The sequence below is a fragment of the Trichomycterus rosablanca genome, chromosome 20 (assembly GCF_030014385.1).
Source record: "Trichomycterus rosablanca isolate fTriRos1 chromosome 20, fTriRos1.hap1, whole genome shotgun sequence".
Lineage (NCBI taxonomy): Eukaryota > Metazoa > Chordata > Actinopteri > Siluriformes > Trichomycteridae > Trichomycterus > Trichomycterus rosablanca.
This window is the reverse complement of record NC_086007.1, coordinates 23,901,401-23,918,219: the sequence shown is the minus strand read 5'-3', so window position 1 is coordinate 23,918,219 and position 16,819 is coordinate 23,901,401. Positions and strand designations below refer to the sequence as shown.

Sequence of the window (16,819 nt, the reverse complement as noted above, 5' to 3'; positions counted from 1 at the left end):
AATTGAAACAAATACACCGATTAGCCAAAATATTAGAACCACCCACCTTATAGGCTGTCAAAACAGCTCTGACCTGCTGAGACATGGACTCCACAAAACATCTGAAGGAGTCTTGTGGTATCTGGTATTATGACATTACCAGCAAGTCCTTCAGTTTATTTAAGACTGACAACTATCCACCGAACCAAACACTGACTGAAATGGCATAAAGAACGTTTTCTTAGAATTTATTAATCTTGCTTCACCAGTTCACAGTTTTAATGATCAAACCTGAGTTAAGAAAAAGCCAGAAGAATACTACCTGTCTAGAACCACAGTGACAACTTTTGGGAATGTTTTTTACTAATTTGAGCTTGGATGTGTAGTTCCAGTCAAAGGATATCCTAATACTACAACATTAAATAACATTTTTTGTGTCTAGTTGACACAGATTTTTGTCCTTGTGTCAGTTGTACATATTACTGTACATTTAATTGTGTTTTGTTACTGCAGCTAACCTGGAAATCCAGAAGTCCTGTGCTCCAGGTGCATTTACCTGGTCGGATGTTATGTCTCTTCCACCTCAAAAAAACCGAGAACAGAGACAAAGAACAAGGTCAGAACTACAAGTACACCACCAAACCATGCATGGCCTTATACTGCAAACAAATGAACAATAAGAGTGCATCTCTGTATCTGTACAGTGATTTAAAATACCATGTTCTTTAAATATACATGAATAAGCATATCAGTGCCCTTTCAAGACTCCTTATGCAATCTCATATAGCTACTAACAAATAGCTTAGAAACTACACTTGGGCGACAATGAAATGAAAAACCTGAATAAATAATAAAAGAAATGTAACAAATACACACATGTTCTCTTAAAGGGAAGGGTCTGTGAAAATAATTAGAATTCTAAATAGTTCAATATGCTGGAACATTTCTGTATTTATGAGAGTGCTCTCTTTAAGGATGACAATGCTCCTATCCACAAGGCTTAAAAAAAAAAAAATACATGATGTGACCCTCACAGTCACCACAGCTTGATTTATTTGAACACCTATGGAAGTTTTTGGACCACATATTAGAATTGGGATATTTTCTGTGTATACAGTTCCACGACCTGGATTGACTGAAAATTTTGGAGCTTGGTTTTATATTTTAAAATTAGAAATGTTAATGTGTCATTACACATTAGAACCAGAAGATCAATATTCCAAGGGTTCTTAAAAATATTATTATAGGGGTCACTTGGGTGGTCCTGCTCTCAGCTTTGAATCTCTGAACCACTGTGCTTTTGACCTTGTCGGTCATCTAATGCCAAGTTCACACTACACGACTTTCCCAGTCGTCAGGTCGCTGTACAGTTCACACTACACAACTGAATCTCTTGCACTCGGGAGTCTTTCAGTCAGTGTATATTTCACACTACACGACTGATCGGCGATCGGGGGTTTCACACTACACGATCCATCACCAACTGGAATCGCAGGTGAGCTTCTCTACGTTTAGTCACGAGAACAAACACGAGAAGTGACCAATGGTTTAATGATACCACGTCCAAAAATGCACGTCAACAAGTAGCGAGTGATCAAAGTTTGTGAGCTGGTGTGCAGCGTAAAATCAAACACAAACAGTATAGATGGTTCTGTAGTAAGTTGGAGGTTAATTAATAATTTTGTAATGCAGCGTGGGTGTTATGTTTTGTAGAGGACCAAATCAGAAATACTGTAAAACGTGTGTGTGCCGGTGTATCCTGATATAAACTATATCCTCTCCTGCATTTCCCCTCACGCTGTATCCTGTGTTCTCATTGGCTGTTCGACATGTCACTCATTTCCAGTCGTACATCTGAGATCAGATATCTGGCGTGCTAGAAAACTCGATCCAGTCGCCGAGCGGTCGGCAAGCCGGTTGGGTCGAGTTGTTGGATAGTTCACACTTAGCGACTGAGAGCCGAGTTTTGATCGCCGAGCGAACGCTGAGTTGCTCCCGACCCGGAAAATCAATCGCCGACCAGTCGCCGAGCGAAATCTGGCCAAAAATCGTGTAGTGTGAACTAGGCATAACTGGCACAAATGGCTGTGTCTTAGGGAGGAAGGGTCGACTTTGTTCCTCATTTCCGCTGCAAATGTGACCTGCTGACTGGTCGAGGTGTCTACATGAGTGTTGAAAAATTCACATAAGGCATTACATGACTGTGTACAGGACATGGCTTGTTGTAGAGTCTGTGGCTCTACTCGGTTGGTGCAAGAAACTACAAGACTGGAGGAAAACTCTGTGTGTGTGTGTGTGTGTGTGTGTGTGTGTGTGTGTGTGTGTGTGTGTGTGTGTGTGTGTGTGTGTGTGTGTGTGTGTGTGTGTGTGTTTAAAGCTTTAAAGCATAGTCAATACTTGGGGTCCAGCATTAGCTGTTTATGTTTTGCTTTTTATAGCCTTGGGTATATTTATTTCATACATCATTTCCTCCAGCAGTCTGGAAGTCTCAATTAGGCAGCCGTTTTCTGAGTCACTCTCTGTGGAAAAACGCAGACGGAGAGTAAATAAAAATGTATTTTATCTTCTTGTAGCAACAGCTTAGAGCTTTTAATGACTGAGGCTTATGAAGTTAAAGCTCCAGTCCGATTTTCAGTGCCACACCGAGGGAGCAAGCAGGACGTAACGCAGACCACCTAAGCATTTTATAATAGCTGCAGGCAGCGCGGTGTGCAATGAGACACATCGTCTTCACTTTTTCCTTTCACATCATGTTTGGAACATTGCCGTCAGGGATCGTGTGGCTTTTATTGGGAATTTTGTTAAATTTTCTTTTTAAGTGTTGGTCTTGCTTTATACACAATATGTAGTCCTAATAAAATCTATCCACCCTGACCTGAACCCCTCAAGGCTCTGTAGTCTTGTGATAGCTAATTAGTTTTTTGCTGATATTGTTCTTTTCTGACATGGATAACACTTAGAGTTGCAAGGAAGGCTTTGTAAAATCCTTGAAATGACCTGAATCACTTCTTCAGCTTTGTCATATTATTCTACAAACACATTCTGGACTTTGTTCTGTCAATCAGAAGTTTGAGTTTTTGAATCCTGGCTCTGCCGAGCAGCCACTGTTGGGCTTGAGCAAGGTCTTCTCAGCTCTACTGGCAGTTGGCTGGCCATGGGCTTTGTCTTCAGCTTTCAAAACAAGCTGACATACAAAGAAATCGTTTTATTTTACTGCACCTGTGTATTTGAATAACATAAATGACATTCGTCCTTTGCTTTAGTTCAGTCTGGAAGAAGTTTGTGAAACTTACAGTATATAGCTGACGTTTTTATCTAAAGCAACTTACAGCTGTGATTGGACATAATGCTTGAAATTAAGGGGTAATGGCCTTCTCAAGGACCCACAGTGACAACCTAGTAGTGGTGGTGCTAGATTAGAAAGTGGCTGAACTACCACTGCCATGTTGGACTAAAAAACGTCTCCAAGCTGCCGTGTACCAAAGTGGATAAAGCGCTTACCCTATAGCCCAAACCTTAAAAGGTCAAGCTTGTGGTCAAGAGCTAGGAACAGATTAGTCCTGCACTCTGGGTGGAAACATAAGCATTTCTGTCTTCCCCATCAATCTTGACATGCCAGCCGATCCAAGATGTCTTTGAGTTAATGCATGTTAAAGATAAACTGCCAGATAAAACTCAGGGAGCCACAGCAGGCTGCATGTGTCTTGGTGGAAGCATGTGCTAGGCTCAATTTCTCAAACTGGTTGCTGCCATGTGACGGAAGACTTGGTGATACAAATTTGAGAAGTCTAAAACCTTCTCTGTAAGCCAGGAGTGACAATGTGCCATGCCTTATTACAATATCTAAATCTGCACTTATCAAGAAAGATCTGTTGATGTGAATCCACACCCTTTTTATTCAGGAAACCTTAGACTAGGATTTTAAAGACTACACATGGAGAAACTTAAAGGCTTTATAAAGCAATTGACACCAAAAGCTTGTCCAAACTGTAAAGCATGTTGAAGGGAGCATTATGAGTTTGGCACTGATTTGCTGCCTTAGATTCTGACAAGTTGGCCATTATTTAAGGAACAATGAATTAAAGATTAAAGATGTATTAAAACATATTACAAATGAATTTCAGTTTACAAAAAAGATACAGAAACCAAACATACTTTTAACTGTAGTGTTAATTATCAAAACATCTGTCTTACAGCTGTGAAAATGATGAGGACTGGTGTCCCCCTCTACCTGATAGAACATATTTAATGGAGGGATTGGACAATGCAGCCACGCTTCCCGTGAGAGGAGATCGCTGTGGACGAGCGTCCTCTTACAGCCAGCAGTCCACGGCTACCCTCACTCCATCTCCACATAAGGAACAACGGCTAACTAATCCACGCTGGCACCACCCTGACCTACTACCACGGTAACAGATTTAATGACAAAACAAAGCATGTATTTTACAACAGTGTCTGGAACTGTGGTTAAATAATAGAACTCCACTTTTCCAAGGGCTTCATTCATTAAAATTTTATTCCTGACTAACACAGCCGTTCTCTTGTAGATGTTTAACTAGGTTAACTAGGTGACTAAAGGCTGTATCACAATCTAGACATAATTATTTTACACTCATTCATTTGTTAATAGACATAAACAAACAGGACAGACTTGTTCCATCCTATTAATTAGATGATCAGTCAGAAAAACCATGTATTGATTTGCACTGACCCTTCTCTGTAGGTGAACAAGTGGTCACAATGTCAGCAAATAGATTTCCACAGCATCTGTTTCTTTATCTAATTATTTTTATTGTTAATTTTTTTGCATTTTCACCCAATTTTCCTCCCAATCTAGTCGTATCCAATTACCTGATTGCTTACTCTCTACTGATGTTGACCTTTGCTCTGACTGAGGAGAGCCGTGACTAGCACATGCCCCCTCAGGCACGTGTGCACTAGCTGGCTGCATCTTTTTACCTGCACAAGGCGGGTTCATACGTGAATCAGCTTTGTGTACGAAGAGACACACCCTGATCACATTATCCCTCGTCTCTGTGCAGGCGCCATTAATCAGCCAGCAGAGGTCATAATTGCATCAGTTTTGAGGAATCTCCTCTGGAACCCTTCCTTGAACAACCAGCCAATCGTTGTTTGTGTAGGCGCCCAGCCTGCTGGTAGCAGAGCTGAGATTCGAATTGACGAGTTCGAGATGAGTTTGTTGGCCATTTAGAGTCTTTGCTTTGTAAAGTTTTTTCAAAAGATATAGAATTTTGTCTGTAGGAATTAGTGTCTGTTTATTAATAATAACATTTGTGTGGTCAAGTACTGATGCTGGACAAGAAGGTTAAGAATGTAATTGACTTGTAATTGACTCTATGCAGGCCATCGCACCAAACTTGTCAAATTAAATTTTAAATATCTAATTAGAAGAAGTGTCTTAATACTCTCTGTCTTACAGGGTTAATACACTTAAATTTAAAAGTAAAAAAAAATATTGGAAAACAGATCCTTTCCCTGGCTGTCTTTAATATTTCCAGATGGCTGGCAGGCGGACGGAGAAATCAGTTTAATAATAAAATAATGCCTAGGGAACAGTCGTGTCTCATGCAAATTAATGTAGAAATGATACTTGCATACAAGTTTTTAAGACTTTAGGCTAATTAAATTCTTATAAATAATAATAATAATAATAATAGTCCTACTTTTTTATTTTAAGGTCTCATTAAATTACTTCTAAGGTTACCAAAATGCTTATCTGCCTATCTCCGCTCTGATTTGCAGAACTTTTTATTTTCTTCTGTTCTCTTTTCATCTCCAGAATATGTCACCTGTAAGTGTAGCACGTTGCTGCACTTGCATAAATGACGGCAGGTTTATGTAAATGAGTGTGAATTTTGGTGAATCAGTGAACCAGAAGTTTGTATGCCATTGTCAGAGCTCAGATCTGCACGTGTTTTCTGCACCTTTGATGAACAAAGCTTATTGTCCTTGGCGTGAAAGCCTGACAGCTCCTTTATTTCTAAATGACTCTCACCTGTATTTTTTTTTCTCATTTTTGTCATCTAGTTGACATTTAACGTTCTTTTCTTTGCACTGTGTTATTGTTTTAAAACGACAGCTGCTAGTGCATCCTTACAGTAATGTATTAACTTTTGTTCCCATAAATTATACTGAGGTCAGGACACAGGAAATTGGCACGTCAGTTTACGTGAAATGTCACTATGGGTGATTTAATCCTTTCCTGTTAAATTACCAGTGAATTATTTGGTAAAAGTGCATTTGTGAAGGAGGTTTACTTATTTCCAGTGTAGCCAAAATGACTGTGTAGACTAATGGTTGAAAGTGGTGATTTTGGGTACCTACATTTTGGGTCAGGTTTTATGTGGCCTCCCAATATTCCACAAACTTGAAATGTTTTCATGTTCTTAACTTTGCTCTTTTTTAGGAATAAGGCACCATGCACACCAGTGCCCAGCCCTAACCAGCTAACCAACCGGGAGTCCTACAGTGGCAGTACAATGCCCCGTCTGAGAGACCATGGAAGGGACGTCTGCCATGTAGAGAGGCTACTGTCAGACAGCACTCAGCACCTAACAGGTAAACACACAACATGGCACCTACCATGTGCCCATTTGGGGGATTTTTTTTTTTCTTTTGGAAACTGTAAAGGCATCTGACCCACCACAACCTTGATCAGAATCAATTCATAACTGATAACAAATAAATAACTGTAGCTGCTAAAATGATGTCTGTTAACATATGCATTAGCAATGTAGCTTCTAAACAGCTCACTCCACTGGCTAGTAAAGCAGTTGTCTCCTCTTTGGACTGCAAGTGTATCATTCATTCATAAATCTGCTTAATAGTTCTGTTGCCACGCACCTTCATAGACCTGGGTTTAATCCTCACCTCTAGTTACTATACTGACCTACAACAAGATGGAGCTGAAACTGTATCAATGTTGCAGGCTAATATACCTATATACTGTGTCTAAACCTACATATTGATCATTAACATTTTGCCAAATTAACTCTAAGTACGTGTAAGACGGCACAGCTCCAGACATCTGGGTTCGTGTCTTACCTCCCATTACTGTATTTATCTACATTAGGTTGGAGCTGGAATTGTACCCATGTTGCATTTTTTTGTGGTAGAAATGCATGTAGTAGTTCCAGATCAGGTACTGGAACCAGCACCTTGTTATTATAAAGTCTGTGAGATTCAATGATTTATTATGGAGGTTTGATATATACGTATTTATATACATTTGATATGTCATGTGTATAGTAAATCAAAAAATGTTTATAGCTCTGTTTATTTCTGTTTTATCCTCAAATAGTGGAGGTCACCTCATTTCCACTTGAGGAAAGTAGTTCTTCCCCTAATCATCTAACCAGGTCCAAAAAGAAATCAACCAGAGATGGATCTCGAAGAAAAGAAACTTTAAAACCAGGTTGGAAAATGTTGTACTAGAATTTTTAAAGCTTTAATGCACGGTTTCCTTTTGCCTCGACTTGACCACCTAACTTATTCATTCACTGATTTGTGCAGAACTGCCGCCACCGCCGGATCCCCCTCCATCAGAAGACTCTCAGAAGCAACTGGCAGACACGTTTGATTGCCGGACACAGCCACCCAGCCGAGAGAGGAGGGCAGATTGGAGATCTCAGAACCAATGGTGCACAGAAGGTCTGAAAACTAGCTCCAGATTTACTATCTGGTTTGCAGTACCAAAAAGTAAAACAGTGAAAAAAAGCTAAATTATTTGAAACTGCCTAATTATGTTCAAAGTAAAATATATTTATGGCTGTTTAATTATGGTTTGGTTATATGATGTCTTTGTGAGCCTTGCATTGAAAATCCGTGCACCAGCTCACCCGCCACACCCGTTATTATACCCATTTTTGCCCTATTCACTTCCATTCATTTTTAACATTTTTGAGATATCAATGCTGTTCCAATTCTAAAATGTTCCACCCTGTTGATGACACTGCGGCTTGTATACAGCTTTTGGATAGACGCACCGGTTCCCCCGCCACGCCTGTTTTTACGCCCATTTTTTGCCCCCATTCACTTCTATTCATTTTTGAGAGGCAGGTTAATCTACTGAACTTCTTCATGCATGACCAAAAGTATTCAGATGCCTACCACTGCTAAGCTGCAATCACACTTACATTTTCTTCAGGAAATGCCCCTTTCCAGTTGTTTTACACCTGTCACCAATGGGCGTAACAAAAACACCTGAACTTAATAATTAGTAAGAATGTCCACATACTTTTGGTCATATAAAGTAGATTTCATGAATTTTACGCTTGAGTTTAAGCACTTGGTAGCAACAGGTGTGGTTGAAGTAGCCAAAATCACTACTGTGATTGTGGGGGGGCACAGTGGTTCGGTGGGTAGCACTGTCACAACCAGCAAGAAGGTCCTGGGTTCGATTCCCAGGTGGAGCAGTCCGGGTCCTTTCTGTATGGGGTTTGCATGTTCTCCCCGTGTCCATGTGAGTTTCTTCTGGGTGCTCTGGTTTGCTCACACAGTTTAAAAACATGCAGTCAGGTTAATTGGAGATAGTAAAATTCCTCTAGGTGTGAATGTGTGAGTGTGTTTGCTCTGTGATGCACTGGTGACCTGACCAGGGTGATTTCTTCCTTTCGCCCAGTAAATCGTACCCACCACGACCCTGAATAGAATAAAGCGATGGTAAAACAGACAATGAGTGAATTAATGAATTGAATTTGACCCGTGGTGTCCAAACTTTTGCATAACAAATAGTCTGGCTGTAACTGTTAGTCATTTTTTTTTATGTTGTTATTTACAGATGAGGATCCGGTCCAGTACAAGGTAAATATGCTGTCCAGTACTCACATGCCGGGTCACTGTTCTTCTTCAGGACCGTCCACCTCCTCCTCCTCCCCTCGTTCTTCCACAGCTTCCCGCACCAGGAGGAGAAACGAGGTGGGTTTGTTGTTTGTTAGTGCCGATATCTATAAATGTGTGTTTGTTTACCAATCAGTACTCATTTAGACCAAAATTGCATCAGGCTGCTGAAAAGCATCCATATGTCCCACACCCACACACAGACGTAATTAGCCACTGTGAAACCACGCGTGTGCATTTCTTCACACATCCTGGTTCAATAGGACTAAATGAGTTAATTACAGTGTTTGCTACTCGTTCAGAACATGCGCTGCAGCAAAACGATGATCAATACAGAGCAGAACAACAAATATCTGTGAGGCCACTTTATCACGATGCACAAAATTAAACTTTCATTGATAAACGATGATACGTCCTTGAGAAGGACTGAGGATCGGATTAAAAGGACTCAATTAGTGTTGTGTCACACCCACTGCCATATGCTTACAACTTTGTAGCAACAGTTTGGGGAGGGTCCTTTTCTGTTCCATTATCACAAGCCACAAAGAGCAGGTTAACCTCTTCAACCTAACTTATATGGGCATGTTTTTGAGGTAGGGTGTTTCAGCCACACCTATGGCAAACAGGTGTATAAAATCCAATACATTAAATAAATTATATTCTTCCGACTTTGTAGTTGAGCACAGAGTAAGATCTATAAGTAAGGCCCTATTTAATTTATGCCTGTAAAAACATCACATCATGGACCGTGAAATGAGCCTTGAAATTTAAAGTTTGTGTTTAGTGAATTAACATTTTTCATTCACGTAGCATTCAAGTGCCTCACGTTTGCTGGTTAATTTGCACTATGTGGCGGTCCTAGCAATCCTACAGCAATTCAGTTAGCAATCAGTTAGTCAAAATGTCCAAGATGTCAAAATGTAAAGCAGCTAAAAATGCACATGGTTTTGGAATGGTTGTCCAACAAGCTTATGGTCAGACGTCATACAGGGAGCAACAACTGCAGCCCAGCAGCTTTTAATTATTGGCATACTTGTTTTAGTGGTATACACGTTACAACTGGGCATCTACAACAATTAAGGTTTTCTTTATATCCTTTGCAATGAGATGCCAGTTTCATGCACCATGTACAAGGGACATTTTAGGATTGATGAACCTGAAGTTGCTTAAAAACTGTTTCTACTGATATTCCAGGCTTTCTGAATTTTGTACAGAGCTTCCTAGACTTTTTCCTTTTCCCTACCCTACACTTTTGGCTTCAGTTATCAGGCTTTATTATTATTTACCACAACACCGGCAGTTCTGAGTTATATGTTTGTTTCTTTACAGAACATGATGTGAATGAAGATGAGGATCAGTTTCCCCTCAGCATCCTGTTGTGGCATCTTATGTTCGAGTTCCACCTACAATCAATCAATTAATGTGTCTGATGCCATTAGAAACCAAGAGCCATACGAGGCCTAAGTGATTCTCATCCAAATCTTCAAATATTTATTTATTTATTTATTTATTTAATTTATTAAATTGTAATGCCCTGCCTTTATAAGTATATATGTATTTTGTATGTAAGGAGAGCAGATTTCAGCCAGAGTTTTTCGTCTCACAAAATGTTTTGAATGTATTTTCGGATCACACATCCAGCTTGATGTTTACGTTGAATTTCATGGTGTTTCTGTTGTACTAAACAATAATAAATCCAGTATTCTGATTCCCAGTATGTGACCGATTTCATATGTCATATGGTAGAATAGAAGAGCAGTCCACGATCTAGCATCCATGCTAAATATGTATCCACACTGCAAAAAAGAAATAAAAAATTATTAACTTTAACTAAAATAATAATTTTGTAAACACTTAATGGAAGTTAGGACGATAGAATTATGCAAATTAAATCACTACAGATTATGTCCTCTGATGTATTCAGATTGTACTATGAAAACCAATAAAGCAAAAGGTCATTTTTTACTGTACGACTCTGTGCTCTGTTCTTTTCTTTAGGAATTCACATTACTTGGGTGGAATGTTGGAGAATTAACCTTTAACACTTAATTATTTGCCTGGCGTGTTAGCTGGTTTTCCCACTCGCTCTATGCGTCTGTAAAGGCTGTTCACTTCATTTTTAAACATGACTCTTGGGATTCACTTTTATTCAGTCACAATAGAACTGGAAAGGTTGGGCTGTCAGTCAGAATTAAAATTTATCCCAAAGGTGTTGGATGGTGGCACACGGGTACCACAGCAGACTTATACAATAGCCCAGCACTACAGAAAGCTTAAGCTCCCGTGTTCGAGTCATAGTATAGAATAGTAACTCTTCATACACAGTATGGCTTTTTGTAAAAATAAATAAATAAACAAAATGATGGATGATGAGGTAGTTAAACCATTTAACCAATAAACCATTTTAATGTCGGCAGTGTAGCCTAGTGGTTAAGGTACTGGTCCAGTATTCAGAAGGTTGCCGGTTCAAGCCTCACCACTACCAGGTTGCCACTGTTGGGTCCTTGAGCAAGGCCCTTAACCCTCAATTGCTTAGACTGTATACTGTCACAACTGTAAGTCGCTTTGGATAAAAGCGTCTGCTAAATGCCGAAAATGTAAATGTAATGTGGACAGTATTATTGTCATGGCAAAATAACCATGGCTTGCATCTCACTAGCTTTTAGATTTCAGGTTTCATTTATCATAACATTAAAAAGTCAAATCATCTCTAAGCAGCAGACGAAAATATGTTTGCTTGATTTTTTTAATGATTCTAACTGTGTCATCACTTGCAATGCAAGACCTAGGCCTGAGTTGAGTTATAGATAGACAAGACAGGCTGACCGATCAATCGACCGGCCGATGGTTTAGTGTGGCGGAACCCCAGTGGCCTTTGGGATGAATTAAAACATTGATTGTGAGCCAGGGTTATTTATCCAGCTTCAGTGACTGACCTCATGATGTATTATTATTTTTTACTGATTGGACACTCTAGAAGGAAGCCTTCTCAGAGGACAGTGGAGGTTGTTGTATACAATGGACTTAGAAAGTATTTAGACCACCTGACGTTTGACACACTTTATTGCATTGTGGATTAGATTTTGAATTAATATAATTGCCATTTATATCCTTAATCTACTTTTAAATTTTTTTTATTATTGATACTTAAGTTTTTTGAAAATAAATTACAAATTAAAAGCTAAAATCTTTTATTCACTTATACGAATTATTAAAAAAAGGTCTGAATACTTCAGTAAAAGTCTTTTTAGCAGCAATTATAGCTGCAAGTCTTCAACACATAGAGAAGTTGTATTTGGGCAGTTTATCCCATTCTTCATGGCAGATCCTCTCAAGCTTCGTCAGATTCGTAAGACTGACTCTCACTCACTTTCTTAACCGCTTATCCAATTAGGGTTGCGGGGGTGCTGGAGCCTATCCCAGCTTTTCACTGGGCGCAAGGCACACAATAACACCCAGGACGGGGCACTAGTCCATCGCAGGCCAGACACATAAACACACATACGCACACCTATTCACCTATAGGGCAATTCAATGTCTCCAGTTCACCTGACTGCATGTTTTTGGACTGTGGAAGGAAACCGAAGATCCTGGAGGAAACCCACACAGACACGGGGAGAACATGCAAACTCCACGCAGAAAGGACCCGGACCACCCCGCCTGGGGATCGAACCCAGGACCTTCTTGCTGTGAGGCAACAATGCTACCCACCGAGCCACCCCTTTTGACATTTATATCTAAGTACTTTTGTGACCAGTAATATTTTGATATTTAATTAATTAAAAAAACATAAAACATGGTCTTTTGACTTGGTCATTATGTGAGATTAAGTGTCATTTGATGGATAAAAAATGGCAATTAAATAAATCCATGGTCAAATCCACAACAAAAAATAGTAAAACAAAAGAAAGTCAAGAGATCTGAATACCTTCTAATTTCACTGCAGCTTTTGAAAGTTCATGGTCACATTTAACCAAGTGTATATGTTCTAAAAATCCAAAGTAATTCTCTTCTGCTATGAATTACAAATCAAACATCCAACAGAGAGTTGAATAGTTGAATGTGCTGAGTGTATTAGAAAGGAATCGAGTTATAAAGTGAGCTGTCTTAGTTATTAATGACCTGCACATGGCTCCCGGAAGAAAAGCTTTGAAGAAAAGATGTTTAAAAGGAATCAGAAATGATCATCTTTGCTCACTTACGATTGAAATTAAAGGAGAAGAGGGCTGTGTTAATTATCATTAATATTGTAGAAATATTGCTTTGAAATTTGTTCCTTGCATTTTGCACTTATATACCAAATTGTATAAGACAGATTGAGATATTTAACACATTTAATTACGTTTATGAAGTGTTGACCTTAAAAGTGGAAATGACTAGTAAGCTCTGTATAATCCTGAGAAACCTCAGGTTCCCAAATCACCTGTACAAACAACTGCCTGTATGTACAGTGTATCACAAAAGTGAGTACACCTCTCACATTTCTGCAAATATTTCATTATATCTTTTCATGGGACAACACTATAGACATGAAACTTGGATATAACTTAGAGTAGTCAGTGTACAACTTGTATAGCAGTGTAGATTTACTGTCTTCTGAAAATAACTCAACACACAGCCATTAATGTCTAAATAGCTGGCAACATAAGTGAGTACACCCCACAGTGAACATGTCCAAATTGTGCCCAAATGTGTCGTTGTCCCTCCCTGGTGTCATGTGTCAAGGTCCCAGGTGTAAATGGGGAGCAGGGCTGTTAAATTTGGTGTTTTGGGTACAATTCTCTCATACTGACCACTGGATATTCAACATGGCACCTCATGGCAAAGAACTCTCTGAGGATGTGAGAAATAGAATTGTTGCTCTCCACAAAGATGGTGAGGCTATAAGAAGATTGCTAACACCCTGAAACTGAGCTACAGCATGGTGGCCAAGGTCATACAGCGGTTTTCCAGGACAGGTTTCACTCGGAACAGGCTTCGCCAGGGTCGACCAAAGAAGTCGAGTCCACGTGTTCGGCGTCATATCCAGAGGTTGGCTTTAAAAAATAGACACATGAGTGCTGCCAGCATTGCTGCAGAGGTTGAAGACGTGCGAGGTCAGCCTGTCAGTGCTCAGACCATACGCTGCACACTGCATCCACTCGGTCTGCATGGTCGTCATCCCAGAAGGAAGCTGACACACAAGAAAGCCCGCAAACAGTTTGCTGAAGACAAGCAGTCCAAGAACATGGATTACTGGAATGCCCTGTGGTCTGATAAGACCAAGATAAACTTGTTTGGCTCAGATGGTGTCCAGCATGTGTGGCGGCGCCCTGGTGAGAAGTACCAAGACAACTGTATCTTGCCTACAGTCAAGCATGGTGGTGGTAGCATCATGGTCTTGGGCTGCATGAGTGTTGCTGGCACTGGGGAGCTGCAGTTCATTGAGGGAAACATGAATTCCAACATGTACTGTGACATTCTGAAACAGAGCATGATCCCCTCCCTTGGAAAACTGGGCCTCATGGCAGTTTTCAAACAGGATAACGACCCCAAACACAACCTCCAAGATGACAACTGCCTTGCTGAGGAAGCTGAAGGTAAAGGTGATGGACTAAACCCAATTGAGCACCTGTGGCGCATCCTCAAGTGGAAGGTGGAGGAGTTCAAGGTGTCTAACATCCACCAGCTCTGTGATGTCATCATGGAGGAGTGGAAGAGGATTCCAGTAGCAACCTGTGCAGCTCTGGTGAATTCCATGCCCAGGAGGGTTAAGGCAGTGCTGGATAATAATGGTGGTCACACAAAATATTGACACTTTGGGCACAATTTGGACATGTTCACTGTGGGGTGTACTCACTTATGTTGCCAGCCATTTAGACATTAATGGCTGTGTGTTGAGTTATTTTCAGAAGACAGTAAATCTACACTGCTATACAAGTTGTACACTGACTACTCTAAGTTATATCCAAGTTTCATGTCTATAGTGTTGTCCCATGAAAAGATATAATGAAATATTTGCAGAAATGTGAGGGGTGTACTCACTTTTGTGATACACTGTATGTAACAGCCTCTTTACCCAGGTCAGGAAGAAAGTCAAACTCACCTTATTTGTTTATTTTTTCTCAGCTTTATTTCCCAATTCAGTCCATTTTTTTCTTAGACACTTGTGCAGTATAGCCGATTGCTATATTTACTGGCAAGCATAAGGGACTCACAGAGCTGCTATATAGAGTAGTATTTATAGGCAGATAGAAGAAATCACCATTGGACCTTTCCACCAGTTTTCCACCAGACAAAGCCAGTTGTGTCTAATAGAAATCCAGTCAGGTCTGAGATTCAAACTCAGATCTCGGAGCAGAAATCTGCTCTGCTCAGCTGTGTGGAAAAATCTGCCAGGATTAAGAAGCTGTCTCTGTCCACAGTCAACTGAGCAATTAAAACTTGATTAAAGATTAATTGATAAAGATGTTGAGGCTGACAAGTCATTTTGGCCACAATAACCACAGGTGTTTGCTTGAGTACAAAACTCTGAACCAGTTAGAGTCAAGTTTTATAAAGTTCTCAAATATTTAAACTTGTGTAGATTTTGATGACCTCTGTTGGCTGATTGATGGCGCCTGCACAGAGAAGAGAAAAGAGTGCTCTCAGGGTGTGTCTCTCTGTACACAGTGCTGATCCGCATTGCACTTATCAAAGTGTAGGTGACAAAATGCATATGGATGCTGCCCACGTGTCGGAGGGGGTGTGGGTTAGCTTTGTTCTCCTTAATCAGAGTGAGGACTGGCATTGGTGGGGAGAAAAAAAAGGGGAGAAAATGCAATCTTGGTACCCGTTAGTAAATGACAGAACATCATTTTTTACTGTCTGTCGATGGACAGTGGTCAGTGTGGTTTTTGACACACTGTCAAAATGCCTTAGTTGCTGTCCAGCTGCAATAAAAATTCTTACATTTAAAGCACCATAAAACAAAACCATTCATTTCATTTCAAGCTTCCTTGTTCACCTAAAAAAGTTCATCCTGCAAAAAAAACTCTGCCCTCCATGGATTTGAGGTTGCAGTGATGTTGCTGTAGAAGAAAAGAAGTCATATATAAAACTTTACAAAGATGCTCCAGAGCTTTGTAGGCCAGAATAAAGGGAGTCGGTGCTTGCATAGATAGAAACTTACAAGGACGGGGCGACATGAAGTATATGAAAAGAAAACTGACAGCAAAGTTTTGAACTTTTCTAAACTTCTGGAGGGATCTGACAGGTGTACAATAAAAATGGACTGCAGTAGTCTGACCTAAAGGTAATAGGTTTTCAGCATCACAAACATATCTTAAGTTTAGTGATATTGCAGAGATCGAACAGACGAACCCTAAATACAGCAAGAAGAAAATATTCAACTGTGGTTTTATGTAATCATGTTTAACCACTGCATTATCCTAGTCAAACCCATTCAACCATTCTCTCCCTCAGAAACAGTAAATTGTTTCTGTTTGGCAACCCAACATCAACATCCCTGATACACAGAAGAAACCCAACCAGATTTGCTGTTACTGGAGTAAGCTCAAACATAGAGGTTCTTGGTTGAACCAGGCTTACAGTCTTTACAGCAGTTTTGAATTTGACCCCACTTACATCCTGTTTAATAAGAGTCACAGATTAATGTCTTTAGTACACACAGCCAGGATCATTGACTCTAATGTGCTACCCTAATAAGTAATTTGCTTACTAACCTAAATACTAATTTGCTTAAGTAGCCTAATAGACGTTAAGTGTGCTGATAATAGCTGTGTTTTAGGTGATTTACTCAGAATAACTGTGCAAATGACAAAATGAGCAAAGAACCCACGGGGCAATATGTAAATACGCTTTCTGCGAGTGGAAGTTTCTTCTAAATAACAAGGATGAGTTTGTTCACACAGTCAGTGCAGATAAAAGAAAAGCAAAGAGTCTGTAGAGAGATAATTAAAAGGAGCACAAATATCTTGTAAACCTGTATTTCCTCCGGCTG

The 16,819-nt window shown here is 39.9% G+C and overlaps 1 protein-coding gene across 1 annotated transcript in view; it reads left to right on the top strand.

Annotated features, from left to right (window-relative positions):
* Positions 1–10,803, top strand: part of zgc:77784 (uncharacterized protein LOC402947 homolog) — a 69,624-nt gene extending 58,821 nt beyond the window's left edge. The window contains exons 21-27 of the mRNA XM_063016511.1: positions 493–595; positions 4,176–4,388; positions 6,407–6,558; positions 7,301–7,414; positions 7,513–7,650; positions 8,780–8,916; positions 10,168–10,803. Coding sequence (XP_062872581.1) covers positions 493–595; positions 4,176–4,388; positions 6,407–6,558; positions 7,301–7,414; positions 7,513–7,650; positions 8,780–8,916; positions 10,168–10,179 — 869 coding nt within the window. The 3' untranslated portion in view covers positions 10,180–10,803. The remainder of the gene's footprint in view (positions 1–492; positions 596–4,175; positions 4,389–6,406; positions 6,559–7,300; positions 7,415–7,512; positions 7,651–8,779; positions 8,917–10,167) is intronic.
* Positions 10,804–16,819: the final 6,016 nt, after the last annotated feature.